The sequence below is a fragment of the Pseudopipra pipra genome, chromosome 1, assembly GCF_036250125.1.
Source record: "Pseudopipra pipra isolate bDixPip1 chromosome 1, bDixPip1.hap1, whole genome shotgun sequence".
Classification (NCBI taxonomy): Eukaryota; Metazoa; Chordata; class Aves; order Passeriformes; family Pipridae; genus Pseudopipra; species Pseudopipra pipra.
This window is the reverse complement of record NC_087549.1, coordinates 71,917,775-71,935,892: the sequence shown is the minus strand read 5'-3', so window position 1 is coordinate 71,935,892 and position 18,118 is coordinate 71,917,775. Positions and strand designations below refer to the sequence as shown.

The window sequence follows — 18,118 nt, the reverse complement described above, 5'->3', positions numbered from 1 at the left end:
AAAACCAGCAAGTGCATCTAAACGTATAATTCAGATAAAGATAAATACTCCAGATTTTACTGTTAAGGATGACTATGAAGTAGCAGCAGTAGCAGTCTTTGTGTGGAAAAGCAGGCATGCTGGAGATAAATCCACAGTCCACATCAAATATTTTTAGTATGCTTCCAATCTGAAGAATTGAGACGTTCTTCACCCTCTGATAGAGCAGAGCACAATTTATAAGTTCACGTCTTTCTTCCTATGAAAAGGCTGGGCAACACTGGGTCATTTTAGTGTTTCTATCTATTTCCACAAGGCAGAAAAGTCTTACTATGAAGGAAAAACACGGGTAAGGATGAAGCAGATGAGCTTTACAGTATCTTTAGCTCAGTGCTGTGGCCAGAGGCCTCACTTTTTGCCACAGGAGGACATGAAATCACAGTGATCTGAAGCATTTTTCTGCTTACAAATGACAGTGCTACTATCTGGTAATCATGAGGGTGATGCTAGAGATACAGTTCTTTTTGGATGAGACATTCTTTTTGTATGAGCAAACTTATTCATTGGGTAACAAAGTGTTTGAAATTACACAAACATTGGTTGCAAAGTATCTCAGGGAGTGCAATTTTCCCATTAAAGTAGGGCTAAAGTAACCCCCTGAATGTCAAATTCATGAAGAGTACAAAAAAACCAAGAAAATCTGTGTTTAACTGCTCTTTTGTAAAACATTATTATTTACAAATATCCACAGTCAGGACTCCTTACAGCAATGAACACATAGGTAGTCAGTCTCACTTTAACATCCAAAATTCAGTTATAAGACAATCAATTTACAGAATCACAGAATCAACCAGATTGGAAAAGACCTCTGAGATCGAGTCCAACCCATGACTCAGCACCACTCTATCAACTAGACCATAGCACTAAGTGTCACATCCAGTCTCTTCTTAAATACCTCCAGGGACTCCACCACCTCCCTGGGCAGCCCATTCCAATGTCTGATCACTCTCTCTGTATAGAATTTCTTTCTAATGTCTAACCTAAACCTCCCCTGGCATAGATTAGGACTGTGCCCTCTTGTCCTACTGCTTTATTACTTTAAGAAATGCACTACTTAAAGTGGACAGCTCTTCACATTCCCAGTTCTCAAAATCAAAAAATAATCAGTAACATTCATTAACCTGACATCCGGGTTTGAAGTCTCCCCCACTTTTCAAAATGAACTGCCAAATACTGCAAGAGCTGCGATATGAAGTCAATTGCCTTAAGTTTGAAGTATTATCTGTTAATTTCTAAACCACGGAATATAATAGCAAGGTTAAGTGAATCAAGCTCTACAATTTACTAGAGAAGCAAATCACAACTTAAATTACACTCACATCAGCTGTAGGCCAGAGATCTTTGATGACTGTTTCTATTCTTTTTACCACTTCTCTTCTCATAGCTGCTTCTTCAGGACGAGGGGACATGAAGTCATAGAAGTCAATTATTTCTTCATGTAGTCTAATGGAGAAAGTAGGATCAGTTATAATGACAATTTAACTATTACAATAAATTTTACCAGAAACAGGCCACAGGCTTTATTCAATATCATTCTTTAACCAAAAGACTCAGAACACTAACTCTAGTAGACATTTACTAAATTTCTTACTGGGTCAACATTGGAAGCCAAATTCAATTCCTGTTTCTCTATGTTTATTTTCTTTAAAAAACAAAGTTGAATCTTAAAAACTATGTAATGACACAAATGTGAAATGGCAGCAGAACAACTAAAATCTTCAAATAGGTTTATTCTTCCAGCAGTTCTTACTTCTGTGTATGTGGTAGCTTACACAGACTTGCAAACAGGCCACTGGCATTGATGCATTTCTGTGAAGGGCAATAAAAAGGACATTTGAGTATTTCTTGATATGAACATGTCCACTTTGACAAATGGGGATTCCCTTGACACTCAAACCCCTTTATTAGCCTTTCATTCACACAGGAAGTGACCTTTCCACTGAATGCAGAGTAAGAAGTGTTAAATATGTTCTCAAGTGTAAAGTATTTCAATACCAGTGTTACATGAAGAGTTCTGACACTGGAACCTTATACACCTATTAAGCCCTTTTGTTTCCCATCTCCCAATACTATAGAACACTTGCTGCCAAATTTGAGTTTTAAGGTGAATGCCATGTTTGCTTTTTTCAGTGGAAAAGCATCAAGCTATGCCAAACAAAAAAAAAAAAAAAGCAAGTAACTACAGCTGTGACATTTTACAAAGACATCTTTTGATGTTGACACGTTTTTATGATTTCTCTCTAACTCAAGAAACATATCTAGTCAACAATGCAGTGAAATCCAAATACTGTCCTACACCCAAAAATCAATCTATAGTTAATATACTTCGCCTTTCAAAAGTAAAATTTAATACAACTCCAGAAAAACTCATAACTCTTCACCTGAGACTTCTGCAACTCATTTTAATAGGTATTTCCAACTCTTAACAGATAAAAATTAGGCATATCTGTTGGAGGTTAAGTGTCAGAATTCAATACACAAAGAGATTTTAGCAGCAAAGCACAAACACACTTCCAAAAAGCATACATATTTAGAATTACTGTTTGCCCTTTCTCTGATCTTAAACTGAGCCTGGATCCCTAAACGAACATTTAAGTACACTGCAGACTACATTTCAATCTGTTGATGAATCTACTTGATTCCAAAACTTTCAAGCAAGACAGAAAATGAAAACTAACTTGACCCTGTTTTGTTTATAGAAAGTATGCTATTTTCCTTTGCAAGACAACAAGACCAAAGAATAAAATATTTGCAACACACCTAACAGCAGTGGGGCCAAACTGAAGACTTCCTATTCGCCTGCCTATAAAAATCTGCAGTAAGTAGATACAGGGTGAAAGCAAGGAAAAGCAGGAAAGACAAAGGGGCAGCCATCCTTCCAAGCCTCCAGTAATTTCCTTTGCCATACTTTTGGGGTGGATCCCAATCATGATGCATATTAGCTCAAAGGACTTTTCTTCCATTGATTTTTCCAGGTCTTTCAGTCCATTTATGCTTTTGTCACAACGGCATTCTATGAGAATTTAAGTATGCATCAGAGTAAAGAGAACTTTGTTTTAAATTGTTGTCTGGTAATGATTTTATCTGATCCTCTTTTTCTTGGGGCAAAAAAAGTTATTACTGGCAGTTCATCTTAAAACGTAACACTTCACAGGTTCTCAATTCATATCCACTTGTCTCTATCCACCAGCAGTTTTCCAAGCTACCAATCCTCATTGATTTCTCTCTCTTTACACAAAAGCAAGTCCAAAGTTTGATCACTGCTAACCTTCTTCAGCTTGTTTTCAGTTTGCAACACGTTTTCTGACAGGTGGCAAACACACACAGAGTCAACACGGAATTCTGCCCTTCAGTCCAACACACACCTCTTTTCATTTTATTGTCCCTACATTTGCCAAGATTGCTGCTGCTACTTGAGTATACAGATGCTCTTTAAAAGAAATCATTATGAAGGAGCTTTAAGGTGTTTTCTGAACAAAACTACCAACATAAAGCCCATCCACTGGATATATTCAGCCTGAACTATTTTTCTTCAGTCACGATTCTGTATTTACTGAAATTCAACTTTAACAGTAATTTTATAATCTAACGAACAATTAAATCCCACTGCAACCGTCTGCAGTCAGCTCTAGCTTTCTATTACCTCTTCTATCCTTTTCTCTTTCATTTCTTCCCTCCAAGTATTTATAAATATATGGAGCAACAGCATCTTGAGTCATTCTACTGGTAATCTTCCCTTATTATAAAGTAAATAATTTATTCCTTCCTTTGGTTATTTCTAAGCAGCTAACCCATAAGCCCAGCAAATCTGTAACTGTTCAGTTTTTACATAGTCTTCGAAAAACAATCTCAGAAACATTCTTCTGAAAAAAAAAAAAAAATCCAGCAGTTCTGTGTTATCAGACTGAACACAGGAATACAGATTAACAATTAATCCTTCCAGAAAACGAGACCTGTGAGACACAACTACCTTTATCAAAACATGCATTAGACCCTTTCTTTATGTTTGCTCATGCAAGCAAGTTCTGTTTTGTTACAGTATCAGCACCATCCAACCACTACAGGAGACATTTCTGGAAAAAAAAAATGCATTTATAGTAGCCATCCTGTATTAGAGGAGGAGAATAAAAGGGGTCTGAGTTCCCCTATGCACTGCAACCTCTACCATACGCAGCACAGCCTTTCAAAAGCAGCCCCTAGCGTGTCAGTGAGCTCAGAAAAATAGCCAACACATAAGCACTCTCACTTCAATGCCCCACAGAGTTTCTGTTCAGATGATTAACACTGTCATAATTCTTAATCGTATCATGAAAGAAGAATATCACCCATCACTAGTCTACATTTCCTTCCCTGATCTACCTACTTGTACTATGAAGTCAGCTTCATATTTTCTACTTTGTACTGGTAAGACAGTACTTTGCTGTTGTCACGCAAACTGAATCATTAAACAAAGGGCTAGATAATCAAAAATCATTTAGAGTTCAAACTATACTCATGGCTAATTCCTCTGAAATTATTTGGCATATACCACAAGACACGGCTGTACAACAGGTATCATTCTTCTGATTGGATTTAAACATTCTTATTGAAATTTAAAATGACAGTTGCCCAGAGTCAAAGAAAGTTCTCATGAGAAGTCAATCTTAAGACCTTCTCTGACAGAAGGTAATGCAATTAGTTCACTTTAATTCTTACTATATGATCTGACTTTCCTCGGGAGCCCTTTCATGTCTCTCTACAAGCCCTAATGACTCTGGCAAAGTTTCTTGCTTTCGATGTGCAAGGTTTTCAGGTTTTAATGCACTTAGTAAACCAGCTCTCAAACCCTCTGTCTTAACAGACTTCTATTTTCTTTGCTCTTTCCAGTCAGTTTTCCTTAATTCAACAGTTTCTGCTTCTTAGAGAACATTTTCCTGGTCTATGTCCTTCTGGATAAGAATCAGTGCTATCCTCACAGTCAGCACATGACAGCACAACCACTTTAGCATTTTAGCCTTTTGGCTTCCACCTGAAGAAGCTTCTCAAAATTGAGATGCTTTTTGAAAATTTAATGTTACGATAGTTTACATTTTTCTAAACATCTTTGCTCAAACAAGGTTACTGGAACACAGTCATAAAAAAAGCAGCTCTGATACACATAAAACAAGATCTTGTATGCTGCTCCTGTATGCTAATCCTGGAGTAACTTCTCTACTAGCTGAAGGAAAAATGTGCTGTCTGAAAAAAACAGGTAACAATGGGACATTCAGCCAGCCAACACAGGGATAGCTTTTACTTAAGTATTTTGTCCACAGAGCCTCTATGATTTTCATAAGCTCCTCTTAAGTCAGGACTGTGAGACAGTATTTTAATCATTAGGAACACAATTTCCATTTGCAGCACATGATGTACATGCAGATACAAGTAACATCCTAACTCTTTCTTTTTTAATAGCACTTCCTTCAACATATAGCTAGTCAATTTGCTCAATTTTCTTCTGGCTTCTTAAAGAATTTGGACTCCCAACAGCATCCCCACACCTAACTATCTTCTATAACATTTTAAGATGCCTATTGGATTACTTTTCTAGCAAATGTAGGCCTTTTAATCAACTATCTCACGAGGCAGTTTTATTATATTTATAGAAACACTGGGAAAGAAACTTGTTGATGAGCTGTAACTGTACTCTTAATGCAAGATGGAAAAGATTAGAACACAGGGATGAAGAAGAGAGGATACTTGTACTTGCTACACTATTCAGCTTGCTAATTTTAACAGCCTATTCACCGATGCTATTACTGGCTAAGCACAGCAAACATCTGCTGCTGGCGGATTGAGCTATGAAACAGAATTAACGTCTTCTGTTTATCAAAAAATTATCCCTTTTACTGGTTTAGGAAAGGCAGACGCACTTCTACTCTCCAGGTTAAAATAAAACTCAGGTGACATTCTCAGACTTTTGTAATGTTTTTCCTTAAAGGCAGATATCTAACAAAGGAGAGCATGTACTTTATTCATGTACTGTATCTAGAACTATTATTATACATTAGACTGACTTATTACTTCAAGGGCTAACTTCATTGCACTGAAATTGAAATACTCAAACAGCATCAACAAACCAGAAGGTGAATGAAAAGCTACAGAGACTGTTCCCTCAAGCCTCTTTCTTTTTAGCATGCCTATGCTATTAAGCCCATGAATTTATTCTAAAGGAACAGACAGAAACATGACTGCACCCTTTATATGGAACAACTAATTATTTTAAATAACATATCCTCTACTTACTAGAATGAGTATTTTTCTAACTAGAGTCTAACACATAATCAAAGAATCGTTATAAAAGGAAAGAAAAGATGACACAGTTAAAGCACGTGGGTGTAACACTACAGGTGTGTAGGAAAGGGAAGTAAAGAAATGGGGAGGTATAAGCAGTATTTCAACAGAATCTTTGTTGAAATAAAGGTTACAAGACATAGAATACGTTCTTTCAATGAAGCACAAACTCCAAAACACATGTGAGGACTTCGCTGTCTTGAGATTAAACACTGAAAGGCACAGCAGTCACTGCACATATTTTGGAAATCTGTTGAACTACACCACCTACAACTAGAGCAAAGCACAATTGCATTACCATGGAAATGCAGGTGAAATCTCACACTACAACAATCAAAATGCATTCAGTAGTTGAAATCAGTCTTACAGTCTAAGGAACACAGTTCAGTGAAATAAAGGAGAAAATATATATATATATATATATGAGTGAAAGAAATGGTATATTCTGAGACACAGACTTTTCCAGTATGATCTGAAATTAGGACATCTGCAAAAGTTGCAAAATTAAAACAATGACCATGAAGAGGAGACGAACTTAAAATTCTTCTCTTCCCACTAAACTCACAACATCCATCAGATGCCTTTAGCTTTGTATACTAGTCCTCCTTAATACCTCCTGCTCAGGCAGGAGTACTCTATACCATTTGCAATGTTCTAAGACTACAGATAAGAGAAACTATGAAAACAGTGTTACATTCAAAATATACTGCTACAGCAAATCAGTCTCCTATTACTAGGTAATTCAGGCAGTAATTATCTTTGACACTGTAATTGTATGGAAGGTAGAAAACTACAAAGACTGGCAGAATAAAAAAAAGAAATCTCAACTATATAGAACTTACAAATCAGAGCTGTGAAATGTTTTACAGACAGGTACCCTAAACACCACACTCAAATAAGAATCAAGCTTACTTTGCAAGTTAACTACTACGGAGAGAATGGAAGAAAAAAGCACTTTTGTTTTCATCCACAGAACAAAGAGTAGTTTATAAAATATACTGTACCTTTTCCACAAGAGATCATATTGTTCTTATTTCCCCCTCTAAGCTTTCCCTTCGCCCCACAGTCTTTCAAGTCAAAGCCTGTCCTAATTTTAGACCAAATTTCTTGCCAATTAGATTTTACCTCTTAGGAACACTTTAATAGTTGATGTGCTGAAGAAACTAAGCTTGTTGGACTGATTTACACTGCAAATTTCCAGACTTAAGTAACAGAATTTGTTTGCATTTTGAAAAAGAATCAAAAACTAATGTATTTTTGCAAACTACGTCAAACCAGTATAACTCAAGCAATTACATTATTAATGGCTAGATGTCCTCTGAAAAAGCTGCATTATAAAAAAATATAAAAAATAAGCAGATGTACATCTCCAGATTAATACATGGCAAAACAGACCCACTATGTAAGCTTCTGAAGTACATTACTCCTGACTTGGACTGCTCGACTTCACCATACCACCAAGAAAATACCACAATTATTTTGTTGTACCAGTGAAGAACACCATATGTTAAACCTTGGAACTGAATCAGCAAGCTTGCTATGCCAATAAATAGAACCACTAAACCCCAAAATTCCTGTTGTAATACCATTCTTTTCCAAATGCCCAAGGATAGCAAGTGATTAACATCCCAGACAAGTCAGATGAAACACAAGAGAAGAAACACATTAGTGATGAGAGACTAATTATGCCCACGCAGATCAGGTATGCATTACACTAGGTTAGCCACTGAAATGTTTAAGAGAAGCAACTCTTGACACAATTCCAAGGAGCAGAATCTAATTCAAAATGTATCCATCAAAGCACCACTAGCAGCAAACCCTGCACATTCAAAGTCAGCATCTCTGCAAGGCAACAAAAGCTAGAAAAGCCTTTTCTGGATTTCAGTACTGCTGAGTTCACCACATAAAAGAGGAAGCTCCTTAAGTTAAGAATCGTAACCAAAAGAATAAGGTGTTTCAGTGACTATGAAAGAGATCACACTGGTTGTAGCAGAAACGTGCATCACTAATCAGGTTTTAGGGGAAAAAAGAGCTTCTACCACCTTGTCACAGGATTCCATCAGAAGATGTCTTCAGAAACCCTGAAGTCATGTACAAAGAGGAAAAGAGGATTGGAAGATTAAGGATATCAAAAACGATTATGAGGAACAACTTAATGAGATGCAAAGCTATGCTTGAGAAAGGCTAAACTAGTTCAAGAGCCCCAAAACCTGCTTCTGTTAAGTGAATTAAGTGATCAGTGCAGAGAAAGTCAAGTGATCCCAACGTATGACATGCAGAGAAGCTAGTACTTTTTTCTTTTTTTTTTAATCCTTCAGAAGTTTCCCTGATCCACAACTACATAGGGAGAACTTATCACAAGCCATCTTTTCAGTAGAAAATACTCCATAAAAAATCTGTTCCTGATAATTTGGTATTCGCCAAGTTACACTCACTCGATACTGCATTTGTATCAGAATAACACTTATCTTTTTTTTAGTTTAAAAGCATTAGCTTTGACATTCAAAATAGTCAAAGTAGCCAAAAGTAGAACCAATGCAACACAAATAGTTGTGACTGTATCAAGATGCTAACATAGCTATCATAAATGGTAGTAGTGCCACAAAAAAAAAAACAACAAACCTAACAAAACATTAAGAGCTACTTGAAGAATCAGTGATCCACAAAGGCAAATCTGTTATCTACCTGGATTCCCAAACAGCATTTGACAATGGCCCCACATGCACTTATGCAGGCTTATGAAGAAACTAAGCTGATATGAGGGTGAAGACTTGATAAAGTATTGTTTTAAAAAAAACAAACAGTTGTATCTCTCAGTTTCTGTATTAAAGGAAGATCACCAGTGAAGCCTCAAAGCACAAAGACAACATTCAAGTCTCACATTAGTAATCAGGAAACAAAGTACAAGATAGAACAAGATAGCCCAACATGCAGGAATACCATGACCTATCGCACACAGGTCTGGTTCATGCAAGTCCCAAAGATACACCAGAATTGCAAAGCATACAGAAGGGACCAACATCCAGAAGCAGAAAATGGTTTCAACAGAAGAAATGATTAAACAGAGTAGAAAACAAGACAACTGTCAGGTGATTCAACTTTTCCCACTCCTTTTTCAAGTCAGCTGCAAAGAACACTCATGGACTGCCTCAGTGATGCACAGAGCTGTGACTGGCAGCAACTACAACCCTAGTGACAGCCTCAAGGAAAAAAAAAAAGATCCTTACATAATGCATAGCTTAACTAAGGAACATCTACCCACAGGTCACTTCTGATCCCAGATCATACAAGATCAAGACATTCACACACAAAATCCACAGTAAGTAACAATGCACTGCCTGTAGCCCAGGTAGTCCAGGAACCATACATCATTTAAATCTAAGAGATGCTTCCAGGAAATATCACCACAGGCTCATGTTGATTTATTCCTCTACCAATATTTGGCACTGTCCTCTAATGGTCTCACCCCGTACAGCTGTTGATGTTCTTAATGCCAATTATCTCTACTGCCAAAGGCTAACAACTGGCAAAAACATCATGAAGCTGATGCCAGGATGAAACTGGTCCAGACATGTCCCATTCTCCTTTATACACAGATGTGAGCACCTGTCATGCAAAGCCTTCTCATGTTTTACCACTGTAGCTTAGCCCTTCTGACCTCTAGTACCTCTACTGACTCTCAAGTCTACTGCTGCCAAAACAGTCCTTTCACTCCACTGCCAAAAGCATCAGACTCTAACTCTAGGCTAGGTATCCACTTTGCAAGGAAACTTTGAGCTTTACCTACTCTAGTCAACTTACTTGACCACAGAAAAAACAGATGTTCTGTTCTTTTGATATTCACCCAGCAACTACCCTTGAACTTTGCTGAGTACCAGCCTCTAGGCATGAAAACAATCCATTCAACTACATCCCGCTGCTCTCTCCAGAAATTTACTGTGACTAACAACCAACTACTCCCACGCAAGGATTGCATACTACGATATATACTGCCTAGTTCTGCCCTGAACTTGTAGTCAAACAAAACAAGAATTGAGTGTACAGCACCAGTGCTACCTGCCTCCTACATTAACGCCTCCACTACAGGTACCCACCTAACACTGGAGACAGCAAACACCATGGATTTAACAGTAGTGTGGATGAAACATAGCCTACTGTGTTGATTCTTTATCAGAAGGTGTTGGAGCAAGACAACACTGTTAACTATGGGGATAAGTTAAGAATAACCACCCCTAAGAAACCCTTAAAGCCCTTACAAAAGCTGGACACTCCAGTGCAGACACTAAAGGCTTCATAGAGGTTCCAAAGTCTACATTCTTCCAGCTCAAAGTATGAGAAAACAAAATTTGCAAAAGGGGCTAACAATGTGGCATCCCTACACATTAGTTTACATCTGACAGCAGCATAATAAGACGCAAGGGTTGACAAACACGCAACTGAAGCTATGCAAGGTCCTGAAGCAATGCATTTCTAACAGTGCCTTGCACAAGCCCCTAATTTATCTTGGTCAAAGTTCAGCAATATACCAAAAAAGCAAAAAACCCTGTAAGATGGGAATTAGAAACACTTCATACAGGTGAAGAAATAAAGAAAACCTAATACAGACTTAGCATACAGTAGCATCACCACACCTCTAGAGATCACTTTTTTTACACAGTATCATTCAGCTGCAAACTGGCGAACACTAAAGCAAGTCTTCTGGGGAAGCATTGTCATAAGCTTACCTTGCTTATGAGAATTCTCCCCAGGTACCTGCTGTGGTCATCAGGGAATGCTGGCCTGAATCCTCCTTCAGCCTAAGGAAATGCAGAGGTCTTTGCACTCTTGTGCTCTACAGCAGAATTTCTGTGTCATTATCAAGAGATGATTAAAGACAACCAGCTATGTAGGGGGAAAAACGAATGCAGTAAGTCATCAGACACTATGCAACACTAATTAGTCCAGGCAGAGCACCATTCCAACATATCATAACAGTTCTGGTACCCAAACTAATCCTCAACAAACCAGTTCTGTTGTTTCTGCACAGCACTGTAATGTGCCAAGCAGATATGCCAGGTATTTCACTGCTAATCTCATTCGACATCTACAATTAGTCTGAACATTTAGTTGAAAGCATTAAGCAGAACAGCCTCATATTGTTAAAAATGCTTTAATTCTTTCCTTAATTAATTAAATTCATACTAAGGAACAAAATAATTAAATCTGATATGATTTTATACGATTCATAAGCTATTCACTACATCTTATGAGAAAGCACTCTTATTAACTCTGTGTCCAAATGTGGGACCTGTGAGTCCTTAGTAAAAAGTTTAGAATAGCTTGCTGCCATATTATGAAATAAAGTTTGAGCACCTTTAAACTCTCTGGATGCTTATATTTAAGATACAGTCTTTACAGAAACAGGAGGTATTTGCTTAACAAAGAATTCAGACCCTAAGATGTTAAGCATAGTTTTAAACCACACAAGAGAATATTTCACAGTACCAAGAAACAACATGTAGCTCTGAACATCAGTCACGACAGTATGAACTAACCTCATAATATTAAAGAAAACTTCTCTGCCTTGCATCTGAAAACAATCATTTTGTCATCTGTAGTCCTAAACTAAACCCAGGCATATAGGAATTTGCACTTTTGCCATATTAATCACCCTGCTGAAGCCATATTATTCCAGTGCTTCAATCTCCTCACACCTTACCTTCCAAAATTCTGTAAAAGCATGACACAGAACAATCTAGGGCATCTAAAAGTATAGCTTTAGGAGGAAGTCTAATCAAGCACAGCTACTCACACTTGTGGTTTATAAGAAAATTTCCTTTTCAAAGATTGCCATGCTGCTGTCAAAAAGTGCTGAAAGCATGAGTCCGCTGGAAGAAAAGGAATGCTGTATAAAAACAGAGCAAAACACTGACTTCATAGCATACAAAGTTCCTAAACATCACCACACTTACCATCATAAAGCCACTGACTATGAGCAACTTGAGAAAAAACTACGATGACTTGCACTGCTACAGACCATCTCCAGCTCTAAATGCAAAAGCAGAGAGAGTACAGTACTGTTTCAAAGCACGCAAACAATTCATCAAAAGTACTGCTGCAGCCTGGGAGAGGGCAAACAGAGATTACCCTTCTTAGTCTGTTACCAAAAGACAACACAGTAACACTGTGAGCTACTGTATGTTACTTGGAAATTTCAGCATGTTGCAGAAAAACATTCTTTGGATAGCAATATTCACAGCAGAATAAGCTCTACCATTCATGCATAGTGTAAGCATAATAGCATCTATGATCAAGTCTTTCTTCCTATAATTGATGCCCAAACCAGATTGCAACTGAAGATTTTAAGGATTACATTTGTTAACAGTTGAATACACCAGTTTGGCACCACCGAAGATGCTCTATCAATAGGTCATGAGATATCAAAGTGACGCTTCAGGACCAGGCTGACAGTTCCAAGGAACAGCAGGCAGCTCAACAGGAATATAAAGGACCCACAAGAAAGTCCTGCAGGGATCTGTTCCCACTCCAGCCTTTTCACTGTAATTTTTATTTGCATCGCCTACACCACTCAGGCTTTAGGAAAATTATGTTAAACTCACCAGTAGTCATGACTTACTACAGAAGATAGATACCTAAATCCACCCTATCAGTGACAGTATTCTTACTTAAATCATATAAGTAATTCATAAAAAATTAGTAGCACCAAACAGAAAATTGTTCTAGAATACACACTTGTCCAAGATTCACCTTGGGTAACAGAACTCTAAGGCAGAAACTGCTTCTCATATTAGGTCTATGGTTTCAACATTGATGCTCTCTTTCAGCACTAGCTCCCTGCTACTTTAAGGAAAGCTCTGGAACTACAGGATCACATATGCTGTAGGCTACTGATACCCCACTCCTAGAATCAGGTCCCACTGTAGTAACACAGGTCCTTGACAGAAGATCAGGAAACACACCCTCCATTTTCAAAGCTTTTTAGCAAGACTTCTCACTAACATATCAGCAAAAGAACTACCCATGTTTACAGAACTGAACAGTGCAATTGGATCTCGGCTAAACAATCTTCTCACATATGGATTCTCTATAAAGTTATACTTGAAGAGTGGCATAACCAATATTAAAGGAAAGCTAACAGAAAACAAAAGGGCAAAAGATTAAACGTAAATCCATATGATTGGCATAGGTGGTGCTGCTTAACAACTACAGGACAGAACCTGCAATGCCTGGATTTGATTCCCAGGTTTGCCATAGATCTGCTGGGTGACCTTAGGCAGCTCCCTCCTCTGCCTGCCTGGAGATCTGCCTCACTGACATTGACTTGTCTTACACAGATAAATTAAAAAGTTAACTCAGAGCTCTACTGCATCTCTTTGAAAATAAAACAAAAAATTCACACTATTTTTAAGATGCTGATGGAATTTCAGACATACATCTGAATATATAGTATAGGGCCCAGTGCTCCTAGCATAAGAACCCTCTTAAAGATTCCAATTCTAGCTTCCTGTAAGTAATTTGAATTTGCAGGGTCAGTCTGGAATTAAAAAGCAGCAGTCACAAGTCTTGTCCTTCCTAGGAGAAGCCTCGGTTTGCAAAACCAGAACTTTAAAAATATCTTTTAATACTTCAGAATAACTTTAGTGTACTCAACACCTAACAGTAGCACACAAAAGAGAAAAGGAAGACACTGTTCTTAAGTTAAATCTCTCACTTAAAAATTCCCAGTTCTCAAAGGGCATCCTGTTATCTTTAGCTATTTCGCCTATACAAATATGCAGTGCCTTTACTCCACAGGTATCCAAGGGTCTTGGATTTTAGGAGTTGCAAGAAACTATTTTTGAAGCGACATCAGAAATCTGCTATGGTCAGTCAAGGCAGCTAGCACTTTTTCCAAGAATAAAATAACCTTAATGTTAGAAAGCAACATTTTGCCTTGACTGAATGAAATTTTACAGGTGAAATATAGCAAGCACACTGAGCGTCCCAGAGGGGCTTTGTTCAAGTTTAGTCCCTTCTCCATGCCAATAAGATCAAGCTGAATACTTGGCCTTACTACCCACCTATTTATATGAGAAAGGTATGGCCACAGGATAGGGTAAACTTCATAAAAGTGTTCTCTTTCGAAAGACATGATTTCAGTTCAGATACTGGCTGGCTCAACCCATGCTAGCACTAGAACACACTTGAGAGACATGTTTTAAGACCACAACGACTTTCATGCTTATTTCAGACAGAACTCAGCACCTCCCTTTCAAGTGATGTTCCTAACACTCCTTGAGCTAAACAGCTTGCTACAGCCTAAGTAGAGGCATTTAAAAATTAGTACAAAGGTGTTCTTTGATTTCCACTGAACTGAAGCCTTCCACTTTTCCCTTACAATATGGATTGGCCCCTGGGAGCTTTGACAAGCATCCCTCACCCATCCTTGCTTTATTTATTGTAGGTGACCTCTGATATTGGCCTGGCAATTTCACCTCTCAACCTACTACAAAGCAAGGCCTAACCCCCTGTATCCATGGCTTCCCTGGTCCTGTCCGAATCGCTACTTCGTCCAGGAGCCACCCGGCCGGCATAAAGCAAGGTGATTTACAAAAGAGCACGGTGATTTATGAAAGAGCATGGGTTTGTGCCCCGCCGCCTCCTACCCTTGGCCTCGCTGCGGCGGCCGGCTCCAGAGGAGTTCATGTGACCCCAACCCAACGCCCCCGAGCTCGGAGGTGCCCCAGCAGAGGCGGCCGAGGCCCCCCTTCCCTCTGGGGCTGCAGCAGCCCCAGGGGCCACGGCTGCTCACCCCTGCACGCCGGGACTGTATTTCCTGGTCTTCCAAGGAGTGCCGGGGCTTTGAAGCGCCGGCTGAGGCGGCTGCCGCTGCTGGTGCGGGGAGTTGTTGACGGCGACGCCGCGGCTGCCCGAGAGCAGGTAATTCATCCCATAGGTGCTGGCTTTATTCTCCCGTTTCCTGCGGCCCGGGTGGTACTGGTGCTGCTGGGGAGACGCCGGCTGCGGGTGGGGGCTGCGCGCCAGGTGCGGCGGCTGGTGGTGCCCGTTCACAGCGTTCACTTTGTTCTCGTGGAAGTTAAAAAACTCCCCGGGTCCGGCCCCGCTGCCCAGCAGCCCGGGAGGAGCCACTGCCACCGCCCGGGGGCCGCAGGAGGAAGAGGAGGAGCCGCCGCCTCCGCCGCCGCTGCACGATCCCGAGGAGGAGAAGCCGGGGCTCTCGGTGCCGGACTCCACCGACGAGCAGGAGGACGAGGAAGACACGGACGGCGACTTCTGCAGCCGCCGCCCTCCCTCGCCGCCGCCACCGTTCACCGCCGCGGGGCCGGCGGGGGCAGCGGGCACCAGTCCGGTCAGCAGGGCCGGCGGGGAAGGCGAGGGCGAAGGCGGCGACGACGAGGAGCAGCAGTCGCCGGGCGCTCCGAGCCGCACGCAGCCGTGCCCGCGGGGCGGAGAGGCGGCGGAGTCCAGCGCCGGGGAGTTGAGGCAGAGGTAGTGCGGGAAGCTGGCGCCGCCCCGGCCCCCCACGCCCTGCGAGGTCTCCCAGATCTGCATCCACAGCGCATTCGCGGGTCCTTTCTGCTCGGGCTGGATCCAGGCCACGCGGGGATCCATCCACGCCCGCCCGCCGCCGCCGCCCCTCACCGCCCGGCCAGAGCGCTGCGCCGCCGCCCGCTCGCCGCCCGCTCCCCCGCTCGCTCGCTCGCTCGGCCCGGCAGCGGCGCTAGGCGCGGGCCGGCAGCGGCCTCATGTGTCGCGGGGAGGGAGGAGGGAGAGCGGCTGGACGCAGAGCCGGGCGAGGCGAGCGCGGCTCGACAGGAAGCGGAGGCGGCGCGAACTGTACCCGGCGCTGCCCGGAGCGCTCCTCTCGCCGTTCCAATGTGGCGTGTCCCCCTCGCCCGGGCCAGAACGGGCACTGCGCATGTCCCGCAGATTTTAAACCTTCACCGGAGACGGCCGCCCTGGCAACCGCACATGCGCGGGGAGCGGGAGGGAAAGGGGATTGGGAATGCTTCCCCCGCCCCGGCCGCCCGCCCGCCTGCGCCGGCGCGTCCGGAGCGGCCGTCCTTGTGCGTGGCCCCGGGCCGGGAGAGCAGCTGGATATCCTGCTGGAAGCGGGAGCGTGCTCGGCATCTCCTCCGTATCTCACAGAATGGGTCGGCTTATCCAGCCTCCCTGGTCAAGCACGGCCGTCCTAGAGCACATTGCACAGGGTTGCGTCCAGACGGTTCTTGAATATCTCCAGTGGGGGAGGCTTCACAGCCTCTCCGGGCAATCTGTTCCAGTGCAGAGTCACTCGCACAGTAAAGAAGTTCTTCCTCACGTTCAGGTGGAACTTCGTGTGCGTCAGTTGCTGCCCGTTGCCTCTTATTTTATTGGTTGGTGTAGTGGGTTGACCCTGGCCGGATATCAGGTACCCACTAAAGCCACTCTGTCACTCTCCCTATGCAACTGGACAGAGGAGAGGAAAAAAAACAGCTAAGGGTTCATGAGTTGAGATAACAGCTGGGAGAGGTCACTTACTGATTAACTTCACAGGCAAAACAGACTCGAAGTGGGGATATTACTTAAATTTATCACTAAGAGGATAAGATCCAAAGAGTGAGAAATAAAACAATCTTAAAAACACCTTTCCCCCACCCCTCCTTCCTTCCATGTTCTCCCGCCTTCCCCCCAGCGGTGCAGGGGGATGGGGAATGGGGTTACGGTCAGTTGTTTCTGCCGCTGCTCAGAGAGAGGAGTCCTTCCCCTGCTCCCCCACGGGAGATAGTCCTTGATGGACCTCTCCGGCGTGAATCCATCCCTCGGGCAGCAGTTCTTCCCAAACTGCTGTCCTGTGGGTCACTCCTCCATGGGGTACAGTCCTTCACAAATGAGCTGTACCGGTGTGGGTCCCCAACAGGGGCCCCAAGTCCTACCCAGGAAAAACCTACTCCAGCATGGGCTTCCCTCTCTATGGGCTGCAGGTCTCCAGCAGGACCTTGCTCTGTCTTGAGCCTCCCACAGGGTCACAGCCTCCTTCATGCATCCACCTGCTCCAGCATGGGCTTTTCAATGGGGTGCAGATGGATCTCTGCACCCCGATGGTCCTCCATGGGCTGCAGGGGCACAGCTGCTCCACCATGGTCTGCACCACGGGCTGCAGGGGCCTCAGCTCTGGTGCCTGGAGCACCTCCTCCCCCTCCTTCTGCACTGACCTTGGTGTCTACCTTGTTGTTCCCATGTTCTCACTCTGCTCTTCCCTGGCTGGAATTCTTTCTGTGCCACAAACTTTTGTTCTTAAATATGTTATCACAGAGGTGTTAATATTACTCCTAATTGCCTTGGCCAGCAGCAGGGAGTCCGTCCTGGAGCCGGCTCCATGCATTGGCTCCACCGGACAGAGGAAGCTTCTAGCAGCTTCTAATGGAAGTCACCCCTGTAGCCCTCCCTCCCCCTCAAAACCCAGCCACAGAAACCCACTGCAGCTGGCATCACCGAGAAGAGCCTGGCTCCATGCTCTTGACACCCTCCCTTCAGATACTGATAGACACATTGATGAGGTGCCCTCTCTGTTGTGCTCTTCATCTCCGCGCCGCAGCGGTTTCTCACTAACACCGTATCGTCTGTCCTGCTCTATGCCCCATCTCATCTGTTTGGAGAAGTGCAGCCCAGTCCCCACAGAAATAAAAGAATGGATTTTGAGGAGTAATTGAGAGAAAAAGGAAGTGTGGGCAGACCTCCTTCTGGAGAGCAGAGTGGCTGGGAGTGTGGGACTGAGCAGGGCTGA

The 18,118-nt window shown here is 42.4% G+C and overlaps 1 protein-coding gene across 5 annotated transcripts in view; it reads right to left on the bottom strand.

Moving 5' to 3' along the window:
- TENT4A (terminal nucleotidyltransferase 4A) overlaps positions 1–16,314 on the bottom strand; it is a 59,300-nt gene extending 42,986 nt beyond the window's left edge. Inside the window, exons 1-2 of one of the 5 annotated variants that reach the window (XM_064660900.1) lie at positions 15,143–16,314; positions 1,359–1,482 (exon numbers count right to left, since the gene is read on the bottom strand). In XM_064660900.1, coding sequence (XP_064516970.1) covers positions 1,359–1,482; positions 15,143–15,963 — 945 coding nt within the window. In that variant the 5' untranslated portion in view covers positions 15,964–16,314. The remainder of the gene's footprint in view (positions 1–1,358; positions 1,483–15,142) is intronic. The other 4 variants (XM_064660873.1, XM_064660892.1, XM_064660863.1 and 1 more) reach the window with 4 other exon arrangements.
- Positions 16,315–18,118: the final 1,804 nt, after the last annotated feature.